Consider the following 16,506-nt stretch of genomic DNA (forward strand, 5'->3'; position numbering starts at 1 on the left):
AGATAGGAAAATTCTGTTTGGGGCATGTGAAGTTTGAAGTGCCTGATGAGAAATCCCATCAGAGATGTCCGGTCAGCTGTTAGAGACTCAAGACTTGAGTTCCGCAGAAAGGTCAGAGTCAGAGGTATAAATTAGAGTGTCACCAGCACACAGATGAGATTTAAAGCCATGAGACTGGATGAGATCACTTAGGGCAAGAGCATAGAACTAAATTTTTAAAATATGTGAGGCTGGCAATTCACATCAAAGCATTTTTTCGGGCCTGCAGTGGAACCTGAAGCCAAGGTTTGGTTCTGACACGGAGCACGGGGCAGTGACAGAGCTGAAGCAGACCTCCAACACCCGTTGAGGACAAGGGTGTGTGGAAATGGATGTGCCCACCCTTGGGCAGTGGGAGGGAGTGGAGGCACCTATCTGAGTGTCACTTTCCTGAGTTCATTTTGCAAGAGTGTAATGAAATCCTTAAAAGGGCCCTACCCTTTGGCCCAAGAGTTCCACCTTTTGAAATGTATCCAAAGGAAACAACAAAGAGATGTCCAAAAAAATTGGTGTGAAAGTATTTGTCACAGCATTATTTATAACAGTGAAAAATAAAAAGTGTTTAAAAATAGGAAACTGATTAAGTAAATTATGGAACTTCCATGTAATTGAATTGAATGACATGTATATGTCATTAAAATCATGTTTTAGGGGCCTGTTTTAGAAAAATGACATACTAGTATCAAAATATTCTGCCTAGATTAGGGGAATAAAAGTTACAAGCGATAGTGTAGTTCTAATTTTGGGGTTATGGGTGCTTGTCTGTATGTTCCACATTTTCTACAGCCAACACATGTAGGAAATGACACCATGAGCTTGTTTTTAAGACTTCGGAGGTCACTAGTCATAATTGGAGAGGCTCTCCTATCCCTGGGTCCAGATTCATTCAGGGGTTTTCCTTGAAAGTGGCTTCTGTGCGTGTGTGCGGTTTACCCCGCACAGTCTCCCCTCAGCCAGGCTGTGCTTGGCTGCCTGGGGCGCAAGGCCCCCAGAATGCCCTCTTCCGCCTGGCAGCTCCCTGCCTGAGACCCTGCACTAACCACCCTTTTCTTCTCCACTTGCACTTCCCTGTTTGGTCAGGGCTCATCACTGACCTCTCTGCTGTGTCGGGCTTCCGTCCTTGGTATGGCTTTGCAGTCGTTGGTAGCTGACCTTTGCTGTCAGCTGCAGATTTTGGTCTGTGTCCCTTCTGAGATGATTGGTAAACATGCAAAGCAAGTTCTTTTAATAGACGTCAGTTGTCCTTGCTCTTTACTGGTTATTCTCAGGGTTTGGCTAGTGGTTATTCACTAGCATTTAGCATATAGCTAAACAAGTTACAGTTAATTTTCAAGAAAAATGTTGAAGTCATGCCACATATTTTATCACCTAACTATGAAATACCTGTCTCATCTATACTTCATACCTATAATTTTTTTTAGAACAAAGCACATTTTTTTTCTAGTGTCTTATTTTTCACTTATGCAAACTTTATTCCAACTAACAGTGTAATCCTGTAATTCCCTAGTGAATTATGCTTTCATATGTAGATGCTCTGAATACTGTTCTTTTGTTTTCCTCAGAAAGTGGATCTCTTCAGCCTGGGAATTATCTTCTTTGAAATGTCCTATCACCCGATGGTCACAGCCTCAGAAAGGATCTTTGTTCTCAACCAGCTGAGAGACGTATGTATCAGATGTTTTAGTGCCTTAGTTTCCAGTAACCTGAATCGTGGACATTAAAATTCAGTGTGGGGTATTTTTCTGGTATTTATAATATAGAAGAAGGTGATCCTACCATAATTTTATATATTTCTAGTAAATGGAAATCCACCTCTGCTTATTCACTTACGATGATAAGAAATTTTCCCTAGTTTTTTTTATTTTTGAAATCATACTTAAAGAGATTGCTAGGGTATTGTTACTTTTAAAAAATATTTTGAGATTTACTCTTGATTTTAAAACAAAGGAGGAATTTAAAATTTTTGTCTAATATCAGTTCAGTTACAGCAGTGGGAATGGGTTATGAGGATAATGGATATTTATATCTAGAAATTAAAGGTTCCGGCTGAATGGACCTGGTGTAGTAATACCGAAAGGATACCACCATGACCAGAAGTGAAACAGGGCCTGGGAAAAACATCAGCCACTTAATTTTTTTCCCAGTGAGCTCTCCATATATGTTCTTGGGATTGATCCTTGCCTCTGTTATTGCTCAAACTGAAACAGACTAATGTTACAGTGTGCAAGGTCAAGGGTGCCCATTGGAAACGGCATTAGGATGACAGTGGAAAGTAAAGTTTGAGTAAGGGCAATTGAGATTCACATTTTTGTGAGCAAGAGACATGGAGAGCCTTCCTCCTCCTTCCTGAGATGGAAGCAGGCACATCTGTTGGTGTAATCACATACAACGTAACTAAGAATACTCCTCTAGCTATTTTGGAAAAGTGTTTAATGGTTTAGCTGCTGGGACAGCGTAGATAGCTGTGTTCATAATGTACAGGAGTAAATGAGGTGGTTACTGTGTCCTTGCCTTGACTTAGAATGCTCTTCGAGGATCATATCTTCGGTTAAGTGCCTTTCTGTAGTCTAAAATTCACGTTTGTTCCCTCATTGCAAGAATCTCAACTGTCAAGTTCATGTTATGGTTGAGGTCTTATTTACCAGAAAGGTGAGAAATTTAGGGGTGAGGAGTGGAGGTTTTAATGTTGTGTTTTTCTTTCTCTGTGTTGATGGTTTGGTATTTTTGCCTTTTTAAAAATTGTATGTTTAATAAAGCTACTTTGTCTTTCTCTGAAGCCATTAGGTTTTAAAATACTTTGTTCTCAAATGAGGTGCTTTCTATCCCCCAGACTGTCATTTGGGTAAAGTTAGTATTAAAATAATATGTATGAACATAGAACAGTGGGCATCGGGTTTCAAGAGGGTGTCACCTCTGTCTTCCCTTGTTAGGAAATTTTCATTTCTGTATGTGATTTTCTTACTTCTGTTGAATAAAATGCTTTCACTGTGGCAGTCTGCCAAGCACTTGCTGATTTGAATATAATAATTTTTTAGCCCAGTTCACCTAAGTTTCCAGAAGATTTCGATGATGGAGAGCATACAAAGCAGGTAATTTTCTGATACTTTAATGACTGTGTTCTCACTCGTGGATTTTAATTACTATTTTTCTTCTTCCTCAATTAGTAATCTTCTGACACTCATTCTCTTGTGTCATGGGAACAATGTGGGGAAAAAAATCAAAAGATGGAGTACTCAACAATGTATTTAGACTTGAAATACACCATAGAAATGCCAACAGCTGACATAGAAAATTAACAAACTACAGGGTTCTTTTTTGTGAGTCATCGTGCTTTTGAAGTACTGTTTGGACCCTTGGCTTAGCTGTTGAAAAAAAAGAATGCTTTTACAGCTCATTGTTTAGATAAAGCTTGGAACTTTAAGAAAAGGAAAATACATTTAAAACTATAATTTTGTTCTGTCTTGTGGTTAAAGTAGTTCAAATTGTAAAGAGGAAGGCGAGACCATCTGATGTTACAATAATTTAAAGCAAAACAGTTTCTCCTCCATACTATAAATGTGTGTGTTTGTGTGTGTGTGTGTGTGTGTGTAAATAACTCATGTCATAGTAAATATTGGCATCTGGCTAATATAAAATAATAATTATTAGTGAATTTATTACAGTGCTGCTGATATGCCTTTCTTCTTAGTGCTGGCTGTTTGTCTTGATGAAGTCTTCCATGGTTAATACTCTTGTCATATGGAAGTTTGTTCCTTAAACTGACTTTTCTTAACAATTATAATCAAGACAACATCCCTTATTTAAATTATTAACATTGAGAATAGAAACCTAGCTAGAACATTGTATTAATTTGCTCTTTCTTAATTATTGGTTATGTATCTGGATGGACAAATCACTTAACTTTTCTAGACTTTAATTTTCCTCACTTGTAAAATCGAGGTATTATACCCTTCATTTATTTTAGCACTGATGTCTTATAATTCAGTGGTGTTTAACATGACATTTATTTATGGCTAGAGGGACCCATTCGGCCTCCACTGTTGAATTAGGGAATAACCATTAGAAAATACATTGGGTCATGTTTCTACTTCTTTTGTTAGCTATTGTTATTTATTTGAACTGAGTTGTCCCCTGTGTTTCTGGATGTCACAAGTAAATGTTCATTTCACTGCCTTTCCCTGTAACAGCGTCATTCTTATTCAGTATGTCCACATGTTAGCAGGGCTGATGGCATAGGAACTTAAACTGCAACACAAGAGCTACTATACAGAACATGTCTCATGACAGTGATTGGCCTCCTATTTCAGGGACTTAGCAGGCACGCTTAAGCATTTGCATTTGGACTGTATAAAACTGGCACAAAAACCACAACCACCGCCACCTCCCACATCACAGTTGTTGCTTTTTATCTGAAAGGTGGCAGCATACATAGAAAATGCTTTAGACTAAGTATAACACAATTGTTGCCACATATAGAAATTAGGCAGTCTGATCTATTTTGCTGAATAGGATATTATTTTTACCAGTTTAACATAAATTTTCATAAAGCTGTATCATGTCAGTTCCTTTCTTTATGTGAAAAATAATTATGTGTGTTTTTACTTTAGCCTAAAAAAGGGGTAGGTATTGTTGGGGAGAGGGTATTTTAAAGATATACAATTAGAAAGTGCTTAAAAAGATTCACCTAAAAATTGAGATTTTCTGATCTCAAGTATTCCTCTACCTCCGTATAAATCTTTATTATAAACAAAAGAATTATGGAATCAGTATGGAACCTATCAAAAGTTTATATATTGCCTTTAAATTGTTCCCTGCTTAATGAGTAATAGCTGTGAAAGTCTAAGGAACGCATATCATAAGAAAATTCAAGGGAATGGTATCAATACAGATAACATAAATGGAGAAGGAAAAATAAAAACAAGAAGCTTTACACTGCTTTAGAGGTTCCAGCAGCTACTACTTAACGTATTATAATTTCTACTAAAATTAGGCACCAAAAAATGCTTGTTTCATGTTCTTGTATTTTTTTTTTTGATACAGTATTTTAGGTACAGTTTTTAGAAGGCCTAACTTCTACTTCTATGTAATTGCTTAGTTGAAGATTTGTTTTTAGTCATATATGGCAGTAAAATATAAAATGGGCCTTTACTTCTTAAGAAATACTGATGTTACACTGTTGCACAATTCTGTGACCATAATGCAGTACAGGGGGAAAATGAGAGATTCAGATATTTCAGAACTACTAATTAAGATGCACCAACTAAGTGGAAGAAGTGTGTCTTTTTTTGGATCTGAGCATCATCCATTGCACCCCATCACCTGTGTGCCTGGGTTTCGTTATAGAAATCTGTCATCTCCTGGCTGTTGAACCATGATCCAGCAAAGCGGCCCACAGCCACAGAACTGCTTAAGAGTGAGCTGCTGCCCCCACCCCAGATGGAGGAGTCGGAGCTACACGAGGTGCTGCACCACACCCTGGCCAACGTGGACGGCAAGGCCTATCGCACCATGATGGCCCAGATCTTCTCCCAGCGCGTCTCCCCTGCCATCGATTATACCTATGACAGCGACATACTAAAGGTGGGCTTAAGCCATGCTTCGAAGGAGCTTAACCTGGTCCACAAAAGGACCAAGTCAGTTCCTTAATTTTCATGGGTTCCTTTAATGCCTCCAACATGAGTTCTTAATCTGAGGTCTGTATATGCAAAATGTGTGCATATGCATTATTCCAGAAAGAGCCACACTTTTAATCACTTAATTGAAGGAGTTCCTGCCCTACCAGAGATTAAGAAGCAGCGTTTTTAGGGACAGCCCTGGCCCAGCTGCCCAGTGCCAGAAATATCCAGCCAGCTCAGATCCAGATCAAGTAGCCAGTAGCTCCCAGTGCTGGCTGCACATCAAAGTCACCTGTGAGGCCCTTGGAGCTTGCATAGGCTCAGGCCCTACATCCGATCTAGGGGCTTGGAATCTTAAGTGTGAGGTGCTTCAAGAATCTCGGTTTAAAAGCTCCCAAGTGGATAGTATCCAGGGGGAGGGATAAATTAGGAGTTTGGGATTAGCAGATACAAGCTACTGTATACAAAATAGATAAACAAGGTCCTACTGTGTAGCACAGGGAACTATATTCAACAGTTTGTAATAATAACCAATAATGAAAAAGAAATATATACGTATAACTGAATCACTATGCTGTACACCAGAAAGTAACACAACATTGTAAATCAACTATACTTCAATTTTTAAAAAAATTTTTAAAAAGTTCCCAGGTGGTTTCTGAAGCATAGGCAGGTTTGAGGGCCTTCAACATTTTCTTTTTTAAAAACAAGCAGTCTGAAACAATATAGCAAAATATTAAAATTTGATAAAGTTGAGTGATGAATAGCAGATATTTGTTATATTCTTTATGTTTCTCTATACTTAAAATGGAACTTCAGAAGAGTCGTAAAGAAAGTAGTGGTAAGGTTTGTGGAAGATCAGTGTAGATTTCAGGAGCCAAACAGTTCTTGTTGCTGGATAATGTTAGATATTTGCCAAGATTATGGCCAACTTTTTAATTTTTGGTGTTTTGCTTATCGTTTCTAAATTTTCTATAGTGGAATAGTACTACTTTTATAATAAGAAACAAATGAAAAAGAAAGCTATTTACTAAATACATAAATGCCATGTAGCTTTCAAGGGGCCCATAGGAATCACCTTGGTATGTGAGGGGGTTTGATGCTGTTAGTATCTGTGCCTCAGTGTCCCTGAAAGTCCTCAGGGGGGATTGTGTACATGACTAGCTCTTTCTGAAAGGCATACGTCCGCATGACTAAGAGCTTGGACTTTGAACCTAGGCGGCCTTCCTAAAGTAGGACGTATTAGAAGACTCGTGGTTTCTTCTCTCCTGAATATGTTCAAAGAGTGACTGACTTGTCGAGATCTCTCTTGTGATCTTGGGAACAAGCAACGTAATGCCTACTGCAAGCCACAGAGAAATATTTTAGGGGATCCGTTTGATTAGGCTTTGGTGACGTTTTGATTGGTCATGTTTTAGGGCAGCTTCTCGATCCGTACAGCCAAGATACAGCAACATGTGTGTGAAACCATCATCCGCATCTTCAAAAGACATGGTATGTCCTTTTTAAAAAATTACGTGCCTTCTCAAAAGATGTTTTGTTTCCTCATTAGAAAGTATTGTTAATGGATTTGGATGCAACCATATTTTACTTTTAAATTCACTTATAACAGTTGCCACTTGTGAAATTGAAACTTATTTTTATAATTCAGCTTGTTGAGGAGAAACAGATTTGAATATTGCAACCTTGCTGCTAAAATACAGTTGGTTTGTGGAGTCCGAAGTATGACTAAATTAACAAACTTAGCCTTAGGTGAGCTTTCCTTTAGTAAATTTAAAGAATTGAAAATAAACTAGTTTCAGCAGTCCCGATAGCAAATGAGAACCTGATGATTGGTTATTTTTTCTCATTTGGTATAGGAGCTGTCCAATTGTGTACCCCGCTACTGCTTCCCCGAAACAGACAAATATACGAGCACAACGAAGCTGCCTTGTTCATGGACCACAGCGGGATGCTCGTGATGCTTCCTTTCGACCTGCGGGTGAGGCTGGGAATGCTCTGCTGACAGTGCAGGTGCCATGCCTGGCCCTGGGGGTGGCACCTGTATTAAAAGATTGCCCCCACTAGTCACTTCTCCCCCTAGGCTTATATTCTTAACATCACCTTTAGGAAGCATATTCTTAAAAGAGTTATGAGGGTGAGAGTATTATGAGAATTTGGTAATTATTTGACCCAATGTATATCCACCTTCCCAATACCACAAGTGGCTTAGGGCCCTAGAAACCAGGAACCTCCACACCACTGTTGAGCTCCACCAGGTGACCACAGCAGCCTAACCTGGCCAACTCAGACACATAAATGGAGTTTTTCCCTTCATTTCCTGGCTAGATCTTCAGTAACTTTCTAAAATGTTAATGCCTAGAATGATTAAATTCTTATAACAGCAAGCATCTCTGCTAATTGTGTGTGCTGAATTTTGCTCATGTTTGCTTTCTTACCCTCAGGGTTCCCTTTGACAGCAACACTCTCACCAGTAGATCACTGACATGGTGTTGGCTGCTAACAAGCCCATCTGTACATATGCATGTAACAAGAGTTTAATTTCCCTTTTGTACAGAAAGCACTTACAAGTAGAGAGATGAGCAAAGGCTATAACCTGGCAGTTCTCAGAAGACAAAATGGTCAGGGCTGATAAACTTCTGAAAGATGTTCAGCCTAACTAATAAGAAACTGGAAAGCAAAGGTATTTCAACTTCTCTGTGACAGAAATATTTAATATCCAGAGATAACAAGGGTTTAGGGAAATAGGTACCTTAATATGTTGCTGATAGGAATGTAAATTGCTAAACCTTTAGAAGAGTAATTGGAAAGTATTTAATAAAATAAATACACATACTATACCCTTTGAACTAGCAATCCCACTTTGAGGAATTTATTTTTAAAAATAACACACTTGTGTATGGATATTGAAAGGGTATTTGTTGCCAATTTATTGTGGTGGTCAGAAACTGAAAACTGCATGTTCATCAATAGGAACATGGTTGACTAGTTTATTATGGAATATTAAGGAGGTAAAAGATCAAAATACTTATGTATTTAGATATATCCATATCTATATTTGATCTGTAGAAATGTCCATGCTATATTGCGAGCTGAAAAAAAGTATGTTTCAAAGGGACTCTAATATGATTCCATTTTTACTACATAGAGAAAGAAAAAGTTTTTTAAAAAAAGCATCTGAGTGTGTGCATAAGGTGCACTGTATGTTTGCATGTACCTGGTATGTGTGGGGTAAACACATGCTCTCACATGTGTGTGAATAACAACACATACCAGCCTGTTTGTATCATCACAGAGTGAGGTATCAAAGACTCGAACTTTTGACTGTATTTTTCTGGAGGAAGGTTTGAAATCAAGGCATTTTCTTTTTTTCATACCTATGTTGTAGTTTATTACGGGAACATGTTTTGCTTTATGGTTTAAGAGGAAATGCCTTCCATACGCTCGGCTTTAGTTTTTCTTTTACAGTAAGTAAAGTGGTTTGGGGTTATTTTAGTGAGAGGTGAGTATGTAGCATGTCAGACACTTGGGCTCTGTTGAAGAAAGGAGAGACGTGCAAATATTTACATAGCTATGCTTAAAACTGGCTTCTTCTCTAAACATTAGGACACTAAAGTGCAGATTTTTAAACATCAGCTCTCTTTCTGTGAGCTGATATTCAATTTCCCAAAAGTAAAAAGTAATTGCCCTTTGAGGGCAATTTGACCCATTAGTTAATGATACTGTGTCAGATCTCTAGAGGCAATCTGATAATGGTTTTATAAGTTGTGGTGATTATTAAGAATTTCTTCTGTAAAATCTATGGGAAAGTCAGGAAATCCACTGTAAGAGGTAACACCCATTTGATTGCATTATTGTAAGTGACCCTTTAAAATAAATCACAGGTAATGAAATAACTTGCACTGATTTTAATTTGGCATTAAAAAATTGGCAGAGTATATTTAACTAAAAGTGAATTTTTCTCAAACTTAAAAACCTGAGAAGGGCCACAGTGAATAAAGATGATGGTATAGCCAACAGTGGAGTCGATCGCTGACTGACCAGCTCAGGAAGGTCCCTGGGAGTGTGAGTGGCAAGCAGTGCACAGCTTGGCGTGCACGAGGCCCTGGGTTCAATCCCCAGTGCCTCCGTTAAGTGGGGGGAAAAAACCCATTGAGTCGGAAACCTTAAAGGAGTGAATTCTGTGGTATGTGAGTTACAGCTCAAAGCTGTTATTAAAGAAACGAAAGGAGTGGTGGTTGGCACATCTTGACACTGACCTTTGAAACTTTATTTTTCAGGTACCTTTTGCAAGATATGTGGCAAGAAATAATATATTGAATTTAAAACGGTAAGAAACAATGTGGGGTTCATTTGGTGGATGTGAGAAAGAAACCAAGGAAGGATGTTTTATCCTCTGTGATCCTTATGCAGTAGAGAATTTAGGGTTTAAAGTATTGAGCTTGGAAAATAGTCAAAAAGCAGCCACAGTACCCCTTTTTATGACAGAGCCTCCCCTTTGAAGGAATGTCGCAGTTGGGTAGGTACCTGAGGCTCCCACGGTCTATTCTGTGCCTTCTAAATGTCCCCAAGCCACATAACTATTTTCACAAATGGTTGCTTAGAAAAACATCCGGCTGTTCTTGATCACAGATGGCCCCCTTTAAAACTTAATTAGAGGGACGAATGGCCAATGGTCTCTGTGTGGAAACTGCCTACACAGGTAACGGAATAAAAGCTGCTTGTGGAGAAGTGGAGTAAACCTCCAGGCACTCACCGCTGGGAAAAGGTTTTCTGTACATTCAAATACCATAGGGGTCAAACACCGAGATCTTCATAAATTGGAGCAATATTGTTGTCAATGAGGCACTCAACTTTATAGCTCCTTTCCTAAATGAAATCAAAGCTCTTTACATGCTTTTATTCTCAGTTGCAAGTGAACAGTTAATAGTCATAGTCCTAATGTGTGGGTAGAAAGCAAGCACTTAAGATAAAATTATTTTCGTGTACAATTTCATCTCTACTTCAGACATTAAAATAAAAAGTTAGGCCCCATAGTTAAATAGCGGCAACACTGGGATTTGGATCCTAGATCACAAGGCAAGACTATTCTGGGCAGATCTATCTTTACTAAGTTCTCTTAATCATATTACTGATTAGATTTTTTCATATTTATTTCTCTTATCTTATTCAACAATCTCTTACGATATTTAATTCCAGTAAGCAATGACCTTACAAATCCAGGTTTCTCTCCCCAGATACTGCATAGAACGTGTGTTCAGACCTCGCAGATTAGACCGATTCCACCCCAAGGAACTTCTGGAATGTGCATTTGATATTGTCACCTCTACCACCAACAGCTCTCTGCCCACTGCTGAAATCATCTACACCATCTATGAAATCATCCAGGAGTTCCCAGCACTTCAGGTTCCTTTCTGTATTGTGACAGCTCAAGATTATCCCGCTAGACTGAGTCCCTCCCCAAATGTAGTGGGAAAGCAGCGACCACAGAGCTCCTCCTCAGGTTGTGCGCCAGTGGCTCACATTGGTACCAGTCACTGGAAGAAGTCTGATGTCGCTTTTGAGACTTGTCTCAGGCTCTCACCTCTGCCCTGGTGGGAATGGGTTTTGTTTTTGTCTCTTTGTTTTGGAAGGGGGGATCTTGTTTCTCTCTCCATTCTTCCAAAATTTGAGGAACTAGGCAAAGATTCCTAAGATGCTTTGAGCATGTTCATACCCTGTTGAGAACCCTCAGTGGCTTGCTCGTAGACCCAGGCAACCAGCTTCACTCAGCATCATCTCTGCAGACTCCCCAGCTGGTGGAGACTGCTGCAAGCACAGTGTTTGCTCTCTTGGCCTTCCCTACACCCCCACCAGGGCGAACACCCGTCAGTCACAGTGTGCCCCTGTCCAGAAAGACTACTCTACCCCATGGTGGGGGCCCATTCTCCAGGAAGCCTGACTGCGCCCTCCATGTTGGGCCGGTCCCCTTTCCTTCTCAGTTCTCACAGCACGTGAGATGAGACATCATGTGCCACCTCAAGTTGTTAGTTGTTTCCTCCAAGTAGAGTGTTCTTTCTGTGCTCCCTCTGCACCTAGCTTAGCACACAGCTCACCACTCTGCCAGTGCTCAGTGATCGACTTGTGAAACTGACTTATGAAAGTAACTATACCTATTCTACCAGCCAAACTTATAGGTCAGTTACTGTTGCACCAGATCCTCTTCCTCTTGGAAATCTGTGTGAACTTGCTCAGGCTTTTTAACGTAGCCGAAGACCAAAGTATATGCATAAATAAATAAAGTGTTCAATTATATCGTACTCCTTGATTACAACAGTGTAAGAACAATGTGTATGAAAAAGCAAACTGGAAGGCAGTATGCTAAAATTCAGTCCTTCCATTGTGTCAGGTTGGTAAGTTGGTGGTAAGATCCTAGATTTGGTCATGTGCCTCTATTGGTTTTTTAATGAAAATAATAATTTCTCTATCCTAGGAAAGAAATTACAGTATTTACTTAAACCATACCATGTTACTGAAAGCAATACTCTTACACTGTGGGATCCCAGAAGATAAACTCAGTCAAGTCTATGTTATTCTGTATGATGCTGTGGTAAGCATTTAATTACTTTGACTTGATATTGAAGGATAATAGTAATAGTTTATGAGTATTTTCTTAGTGACATAACCAGAAAACTGAATTGGGGATTTTATCTCCTTCCTTCATTGCTCTAAGGTAAAAGAACCATTTGGTTTTGATTCTATCAATAGTTAACAAGTATTGGCTGAGTTTTTAATCTGTACTAAGCCTTGTACTACTAGTAATCTCCAGGGTGTTTTTTTAAGGGTAACTTCTAAAGATTGAATTATCTTATTTTGTAATATCATAAAGTTCTTCACTAACCTACTACTTGAGGCAAAAAATTTGTTAAGTACAATATTGGTCCTGATACTTGCCAGTAGTAATTTAAAAAATAGTTAATCTTTATTGAGCGTGTACCATGTATGTATGTGCCAAGCATTGTTCTAAGCTCCACATGGATTAGCTCACTCTAATCTCACGCGTGCTATCGTTATCCTTACTTTATAGAGGCCAAGAAAGGGAGTATTTGTTTTGAGAATAAAAGACTAATGCCCTGCCCGTAATTTTCCAACCTGTCTAAGCTTATCTCATTTATAGACTAGGATTTATTGAACTAGGGTGACTGATTTAGACTTCTTTGGAGTCTCATTTATCACCTCTTTCCTGCGGGACTAGGGCAGCGGCATCTCCAGTTACTCTTCCTGATTTAGCTACATCATAGTATTCCTTACTCTATAGTATGTGTGCAGAGCCTGGAGGGGAACCAGTGAAAATCTTAAATGGTATTCTGTATTATGGTGCTGGGATGGAGGTGAATCCTTCCTTATCTTTTCTAATGTCTTTCCATGTTAAATGTTACTTTTATAATAAATAAGGGTATCCAGGAGATTCGGTAACTAACAGTGCCAGACAGTCTGTGATTAAGACAGGATGAGCAGTGGAAGTCCATGATGCTTACTGTTTTTTATGTACTAAAAGGCATAACTAGCTTTTCTTTCATCTGCTGAGTACACATCAAGGGCCCTAACTTTACTGTCTGTTTCTCAGTGGTTCTTTTCTCCCCACAAAGTGCTACTGCTGTTTGGCAGGAACAGATACATTATAGTGTAAGTCAGACTCTGGCAGAAACCCCAGGGACGGTGCAGAGGGCTTCGGGTCACTCCTGTTTATATCCTGCAGCCTGTCTGCCAGCGTGCGCTGGGATGCTCAGAGCCTGACCGCATGCAGCTTTCATTAGGGGGACATCGATCAGTTGGCTCCCCCCAGCTCAAACATAAGCACCCTGGTTAACAATGTCCACCTCTGGTTCACCTCACCCTTCAAGCAAGTGCAACTTCCCCAGTATTAATTCTCTTATGTCAGGGATATCCAATTTTAAACAATGTTAGTTCCACTTTTATGTCAAATGTATGGGGAAGAAAAGTTTTTTAATCACTGAGTTGATCCATCCTTCATGATTAGGAGCAGTCTGTCCAAAATGAAGGATATCCCTATCAGAACTAGCCTGGAAATTGTATCTTGTTCAGGGCCAAATGTGGTGACTCTCACTGTTACCTTTTTCTTTACGTTAGACAGAAAAGCTGACTCGGAGAGAAGTGGAAGCTAAATTTTGTAATCTGTCTTTGTCGTCTAATAGCGTAAGTACCTTCTAACATTATGATTACAGCTCTCTCTCTAATTCTCTGATACCAGAAAGTGTCACTGAATTCTTGCTGCAGGTCTGCAGCAGCGCTTCCTGCTGCCTCCCTTGAGCATTAATAGGTACCATGGCAACCTCTGGATTAGGGGGAAGAGAAGCCAGTGCTGGGATCAAAGAATGCCTCTCCATGCTGCTTCTTAATGTGCTGTAATCACTCTGTTCTTTCCTCATCACCAGATACTTTTCTTTCACGCCCTCGTAAAGGCTGTGTTTGGTGGGGCCTCCTGCTGATCAGATCTCCTACTTCTTGGCCTTTTCTGAAATAGACTCCTCAGGACTAGTTTGAGGCACAGAGCCCTGCAGATGCATCTGCGTGTCCACCTCCCATGCCCCTCATGCCTCCTTCTGCCCCCCCTTAATATTAGAGGAGATATTAATAATTACAAAGTGACCCAATAGCATAATATTCTAATATGAAGAACAGGCTTCTAACACCTCAGAGTTGAATTAAAGCTCTTGCTTTTCTAGTACATTTCCTACTCCTAAAATTCTTTCATTTGATCACATTGGCAATGAGGAAGAATCTCATGGAGGTAAACAGGTTTGTCATATTCTCTCTCCTGGCATCAGATTGGGCCTGGATCTTTGGCACAGTCACCCACACTTAATTGAGTCCCTAAAAAGCAGATGACAACATGGATTTCTTACATTTTCCTGAATATTTATATAAGAAGAGCTTTGTTTTGTTTTGTTTTGTTAACTTTCCCAGAACCCTTCTAGACCTTGATCTGACAGTGACAAAATCCTGTGGTGATGAGCAAAATTCATATATGGGACAGATTAAAATATGATCATACACAAGCCAGGCAGAGTCATTCTAATTTTTGGACACCTACAATGTGTCAGGCACAGTGCCCGGGGTATAAAGAGGAGTCAGTTGAAGAGTCCACAGACAACTTTCAGCTTCTTCATTCATATTGACCTTTGAAAGCCATGAGAAGGGGATACGTGCAGCATATATCTACCCTCAGCTCTTCAAAACAACCTGCACAGGCCACACATAGACCATGGTTTAAAGAAATCACCCATTCAGTTTGCAGGTAGGGAAGGTAAACCAGATATATAGCATGAGGAGCTCTAGAAATTATACCAGATTACATTTTTAATGTTAAATACTAGAGGAAATACTAATAATTACAAAGTGACCCAATGGCATAATATTCTAATATGAAGAACTGTATTCAGATAATACCCTAGATGTGTGCACAGCACATACCTATGTGTAGAAATAGTCCCTAGTATAAATGACACAAAGGATCTGCGCAGGAAACTGCCCAGTTCAGTGACTTCTACCCAAAGATTCAAGCCCAAAAGGTTCTTTGAGCTAATGTCACTTTTCAAAGATACTTCACACTTGCACCTGATAACTGCATTGATTGCTAAAATGTCAGCTTCTTTTCTTTTTGCTAAATCTCTACCCACTGGTCATTTGATGTTAAGCATTAATTCAAAGTTGTTTGATTAGTTTAAATGGAAAAATTAGTATCTAATAAAGGCATTTGGTACTCTCATTATTTTAAAAGGGAACTCTAACGGTACAAGAATAAGGAGTAGATATATTGCAGAAGAGTTTCAAATATCTGACCCCATCTGTATTTTACAGGTGAGGCACCTAAGGCCTAAAGAGTGTGACTTATCCCAAGTTACATAGAGTTAGTTGATGACGGGGTAAGGACCAAAACCTGGGGATGTTAACTCTAGTGCTTCTGGTAGTTAATTAATGGGATGATTTAATGTTAAAATTTATTAAGAAGAAAAAAATTAATTAAAAAAAAAGTAATTTAAACTCAAAGACATCATTTTAAAATTAAAAATTTTTATCTTTAATACAGTAAGGAAATTATAGATGTTGATACTTTGGGGTTTTCAAAAAATACAAGTGATTTTTTATTATTAAACTATATTAAGCCAAGTCTTCACTCAGCTCTTAGTTTCCACGTCCCAGTTTATAGGTGAACCAGGTTCTGCTTGCTTACAGTCTCAAAGTAGCTATAATTTTGTTTCTTAATTTTTACTTTAGCTCCTGGGAATCTTTTTTTCTGGCTTTATGTTCATAGTTATTTCCTCTTTCACCTCCTACGTGCCAGGGACTGTGCCTGGCCCACAAATAGAAATTTGTTAGCCACTGCCCTCTCCTGAGGAAGACGATGAGTGCAGCTGTGAGAGCTGGGGTCTGGGATCGAGATATGAGCAGAGGGAAGGATCAGGAAGCTGCCTGCAGGACACGGTATCCAAACTACATCTTGGTGCTACAGATCAGAATTATTCAAAGGGAGGAGGGGGAATTCTTGGCTAATTCAGTGTAGTATCAGGATGAGTCAGACTTTGCCTTCCTGTCCCCCACGGACTTGCCTGTACTAATGGGAATTCATGAGAATGAGGAAGGCAAAGAGGAACAATACTGGTATGAAAATAGGTCATGGAAATTCTGCTAGTGCCAGAGTCTGCTCTGCTGGGGTCAGCGTCAGCTGTGAGTGTGTGCGACTGAAAGTTAACTGTGAGTAGGTGCCTAAGGCACTTCTGCAAAGTGCTTTAGAGTTGTTGGGAAAGGTTAATCTTTAGTTGGGATTGTGGGAAAGACTAAAATTTCCTTT

General features: G+C 39.3%; 1 protein-coding gene and 1 long non-coding RNA gene across 9 annotated transcripts in view; one reads left to right on the forward strand and one right to left on the reverse strand.

Annotated features, from left to right (window-relative positions):
* Positions 1 to 16,506, forward strand: part of EIF2AK4 (eukaryotic translation initiation factor 2 alpha kinase 4) — a 79,932-nt gene that overhangs the window by 45,151 nt on the left and 18,275 nt on the right. For all 8 annotated transcript variants that reach the window (XR_012507622.1, XR_012507623.1, XM_074365893.1 and 5 more), the window contains 9 exons: positions 1,602 to 1,703; positions 3,075 to 3,128; positions 5,383 to 5,619; positions 7,073 to 7,148; positions 7,514 to 7,635; positions 9,935 to 9,984; positions 10,892 to 11,060; positions 12,127 to 12,243; positions 13,785 to 13,850. Coding sequence is in view for 6 of the 8 variants with exons in the window: in XM_074365893.1 (XP_074221994.1) it covers positions 1,602 to 1,703; positions 3,075 to 3,128; positions 5,383 to 5,619; positions 7,073 to 7,148; positions 7,514 to 7,635; positions 9,935 to 9,984; positions 10,892 to 11,060; positions 12,127 to 12,243; positions 13,785 to 13,850 (993 nt within the window). In the remaining 2 variants the exon portion in view is untranslated. The remainder of the gene's footprint in view (positions 1 to 1,601; positions 1,704 to 3,074; positions 3,129 to 5,382; positions 5,620 to 7,072; positions 7,149 to 7,513; positions 7,636 to 9,934; positions 9,985 to 10,891; positions 11,061 to 12,126; positions 12,244 to 13,784; positions 13,851 to 16,506) is intronic.
* LOC123619713 (uncharacterized) overlaps positions 1 to 16,506 on the reverse strand; it is a 38,696-nt gene that overhangs the window by 10,563 nt on the left and 11,627 nt on the right. The gene's annotated exons all lie outside the window — the stretch shown is intronic.

Source organism: Camelus bactrianus, chromosome 6 (assembly GCF_048773025.1).
Source record: "Camelus bactrianus isolate YW-2024 breed Bactrian camel chromosome 6, ASM4877302v1, whole genome shotgun sequence".
Lineage (NCBI taxonomy): Eukaryota > Metazoa > Chordata > Mammalia > Artiodactyla > Camelidae > Camelus > Camelus bactrianus.